Below are 4,378 nucleotides of genomic sequence, written 5' to 3' on the forward strand. Positions count from 1 at the left end.
TTTACATGGCTCAGCCTGTATAATAATAAAATATTTACGTTGAATTTATTTTTACAATACAGTGATTTAACAAATAAAATTTGCCAAAGTAGTCTGAGAAATTACGCCTCTACTCTAACATCTCAAAAACAAATGTCTGTAGTCAAGGATTGAAAATCCTATAATGTCCGCATGAACATAAAGGGTGTCCTAATAATTACGATCGCTAATTATACAGGTACTAATTCAATTTGTTCAAATTATCGACGGAGTTGAACGGAACCGTGTCAACGAATAGAAACGAACGATTTATGTATACAAACGGGAGATTTCTTTATTATTTACAGAATCGTATGGCAAATACAATTGCACACTATTTACAACAATAGTGATACGTGAACGCTATTAGTCGTTCTGGCCACTTGAACGAGAACGCGTATATAAATATCGATCGAAACGTCTCTCCCTCTCTCTCACTCTCTCTCTCACTCTCTCTCTCTCTCTCTCTCTCTCTCTCTCTGCATATCACCGATGTTGCCATAGTGTATTTAAACATCTTTCTTACGACGAGAGATTAAACCTTCCATCGACAAATCCTCTTCCATCGATGGATACTCCTCTGTCGACTGGTCCTCCTCCAACGAGCTCTCCCTCAGCCATCTTCCGATGAACATGCTAGCCGGCTCCGGATCCTTCACCTCCAACGGTTCGCTCTCCGCCGGCAGGATCGATTCTAACTTCAAGTTTATATTCTCGTACAAGGTGGTCGCTATCCGTTCTGATATCTTGTTAGTCGTTACCACGTTTATCGTTCCCGTGATAAATTCCGTGGACGTGACGATGATGAGACTCTCCGACGAACTCTGTAATTTTGAAAAGGACGAATCATGTTTCGACAAATTTCCATTGAACACGTTTTTAAGAAATGTGCGAGAAATGTTACTCGGCCATTATTAAAAATATTCTATTAATACACTAATGTCTGTAATATACAGGGTGAAGGTATCGCGCCAGCAGGCAGGAGGAGATTCTTCGTGCGAAAATGAAGGAAAAATGTCGAATAAAATTTTTCCATTCAAGGCTTAGTTTTCAAGAACATTAGGTTTTTTTCAAGGTCCTTTGGGTACGTATAGGGGAGAGTCGTGCAGTACCGGCCACTCTAAGTTTTTATAACGTTGGTAAAAATGAAATATGAAAAAAGTAATTTGTAGTACAAAGGGTGCTTGATAAAAGGGGACACATGGTTTTCCTTAAATTTTCTCATAAAGATAAATAATTGGTAGAAATAAAAAAGTTGTAATTTGCAGCTACTTAGTTGGTAGGTTTTAAGGTCTAAGTAATAAACGATGTTAGTAAAAATCGTTTAGAAACAGAACAGAACTTTTATTTAGGCATCGATATTTTCTTGATCCGTACACTCCACGTGAGCCCAACCGTTGCAGCTATGAAAACTAACTTTTGTCGTACGGAACACCAACGTAAACGTTAAACGTTTCAGAACTCTGGTAATACCGAAGAAAAAAGAACGTCGCCGGAATACGTTGCTCAGGGCTATAGTATTCATTTGTTTTTCCATCAATAGTGCAGTCAACTAACAGGTTCTAAAGTATAACTTAGACGCCATATACGCCTGTTAATATTCTAACAGGCGCTTAAAGTATAAGCGAGATCTAGCTTTGGCCGGTACTGTACGCTGGCCGGTACTGCACGACTCTCCCCTACTACTTATAGCAGTAAATAAAGTTCATATTCAACAAAATTATTCCTGTTTTATTTTGAGACAAAGTAAACTTCTTTTTTTTTTAGGAAAGGATTCATAAAAATCGCGTAGATATTGTATACAAACACCATACACATTCTATGTTTTGCGACACACGGTATATACAGGGTGTCCCAGTATTGATGGTACAACCGTGGACAGGGGTGATTCTATGTGAGAAAATAAGTTGAAAATAATGAATAAATTTTTTTCATTCGAGGCTTCGTTTTCGAGACAATCGACTTTAAATTTTCTTCGAGTACGCACGCACTCAACTATGTCGTTCGGTGTACGGTGGCCAGCATTTTCAGCAATTTTTGCATTAATAAAGTAAATCTTGATAATTACACGCTTTATTATTACTCATAAACCTAAGGCATATGGTCCATATCGAGATCCGTTCATCGAAACCTCGAATGAAAAAAATTTACTCATTACTTTCGACTTATTTTCTCATGTAGAATCACCCCCTCCATAGTTGTACCATTAATACTGGGACACCCTGTATATAAGTGCAGACGTGTACAGAATTTGAAAGCTGATTTTCTCGAAAACTAAGCCTCGGATGAAAAAATTTTATTTAACATTTTTTATTTATTTTTGCATAAAGAATCACCTCCTGTCCAGTTGCATAATACTTTCGACCCCACTCTGTATTATAAATTTGCAAATGTGCATCCTGAAATATTTCAATTTTGCCTAATAACATTTTTGAAACACTGTCACAATTTACATGCATCATCTTATATATATATATGTGTATATATTGGAATAGACAATTTGTATACTCTGTTGCATATCGATATACAAGGTGGGCCACGTAAAAGTATGAGAAAATTTTTATACACGATTAAAATGGTTTCAAAGGGTCGATAATATGGAAGAATAAATTTTTTCCTATTTTTCTCAAGATTACCTACGTTTCTTTACCCAAATTTACCTATTTTTTCTGCTATATGCCGTGGCAAATATGCGTAACAATGACCTTTGACACGAAAATTTCAAATCAACTTCGAAACTTCCCTTCATTTTTGCCATTTCCCTCGTCTTATTCGCCCTTTAACCCTTTGCACTCGGAGGTGATTTTGCTGTAGGAAAGTGTGCAAGTCGGATCTTTGAAATATTTTCAAACTGACGTAGAAGTAAAGTATACTATTTCATTGAAATATTCAACGTATTCTCTACTTCACTGTGGCAATCTTTATAGAGATCCCATAGATCTGCTCTCTGATGCGATCAATTATTCACCAAGTGACGATTATTTAATGTCGCTTCTCAGTCGCCGCTCGATTGCAAGGGGTTAAATATGTTCGTCGTACCGCCGCAACTGGAGCAGATAATTAGGTAACCTGTACGATACTACGAACACAGAATATATTGGATCATTGCAAAAGTTCGTGCCCGATTTTCAGAGGTGACGAGAACCTCGTCCACTTCGGCGCAGATGTTTCTCTTAGCGTAACGTTACATTGCCATCGAAAGATACACCGCCTGTGCTGTGAAGCGGGCACGAACTTTTGCAATAGTCCGCTATAAATCGATCCCGATAAATACTCACAATGGTAGACACCACGTCGCTATATTCGCTCATTCGTTCCGCGCTTCCAAAGAAATACGGCACCTTGTGCGTGCACATATGAAGATTCCTCATCTTCCTGATCTGCAACACCTCGCCGTCCCTCAGCGGGATCACCGGCATCAGAACGTAGTTACGTTTCACGTGCATAGGTAGCCCGACGATGTTCCGATGCACGGTGAAGATCGTCGCGCACTCACCCTGAGTGAAGTTCTCCATCAGATGGAACTGCGACCGATGGTGGCTCACGAACGCCATACCTATGTTCAGCTGCCCAACGATCACGCGTATCATATCCAACTCTCTCGGCTGTATATTCTCGTTCACCACCAGACTCTCCAGTCCCTGTTTCCCGAACTTCATCTCGAACTGGTCCTGATTGATCTCGTACGCCTCCTGCCTCGACACGCGGCTAACAGGCGTCTCCTGGAACCACGGGTCCAAGCTCTCCGTCGTGTAACTGTCCGCCTTCGAGTCGCGAAAGTGGCAGGTGAACACGTGGTACGACTTGGGCTGGCACACGAGCTTCGACGCGACATTCAGCCGGATGCTCATGGAGCTACCTTCTGCGGGGATAGCGGTGGAGTTCACTTGAACTTGGAAAATATACTCCGGCCCGTGTTTCCACTCCGACTCCGTGGCGACACGTGCGACTGGAAAATGTGACGAATTTCGATAGAGATTTCGCGCGACACCCAGGAGCGAGTATCTCGCGCGACATATCCACGGGCACACGTGAACGTGAATTGAATGATTGAGCAAGGCTTGAATAGGACCGATTAGAGTAGCCTGGCTACGTTTAGCTTCCTATCTGTATCACGCGGCTCTAACTCATGCTCGCCTCTCTTTATAGCTTTGACTTTCTCACTGTTCAACGTCTAGCTCTGATATCTCTCTGTGTTCGATCACGCTTGGCTAAGTTTGCTCGAGAGAATTTTTCGCGTGACCAAGTAGTTGAACATGGGGATGTTCGACGGCTGTGAAGAACGAACACAGAGATACAGACGGAGAGGCGAGCACGTGAACGACGACGTCGAGTTGGTACAGTGTGAACGGGCTTACCT

General features: G+C 41.3%; 1 protein-coding gene across 1 annotated transcript; it reads right to left on the reverse strand.

Moving 5' to 3' along the window:
* Nucleotides 1-470: 470 nt before the first annotated feature.
* LOC108577316 lies at nucleotides 471-4,149 on the reverse strand. Its single transcript, XM_017940456.1, has 3 exons — nucleotides 4,146-4,149; nucleotides 3,297-4,078; nucleotides 471-842 (listed from the first exon to the last, which is right to left on the reverse strand). Exons 1-3 carry the CDS (start codon nucleotides 4,147-4,149, stop codon nucleotides 528-530), a joined length of 1,101 nt encoding a protein of 366 aa, XP_017795945.1. The 3' UTR covers nucleotides 471-527.
* Nucleotides 4,150-4,378: the final 229 nt, after the last annotated feature.

The sequence above is a fragment of the Habropoda laboriosa genome, unplaced genomic scaffold (genome assembly GCF_001263275.1).
Source record: "Habropoda laboriosa isolate 0110345459 unplaced genomic scaffold, ASM126327v1 scaffold697, whole genome shotgun sequence".
NCBI lineage: Eukaryota > Metazoa > Arthropoda > Insecta > Hymenoptera > Apidae > Habropoda > Habropoda laboriosa.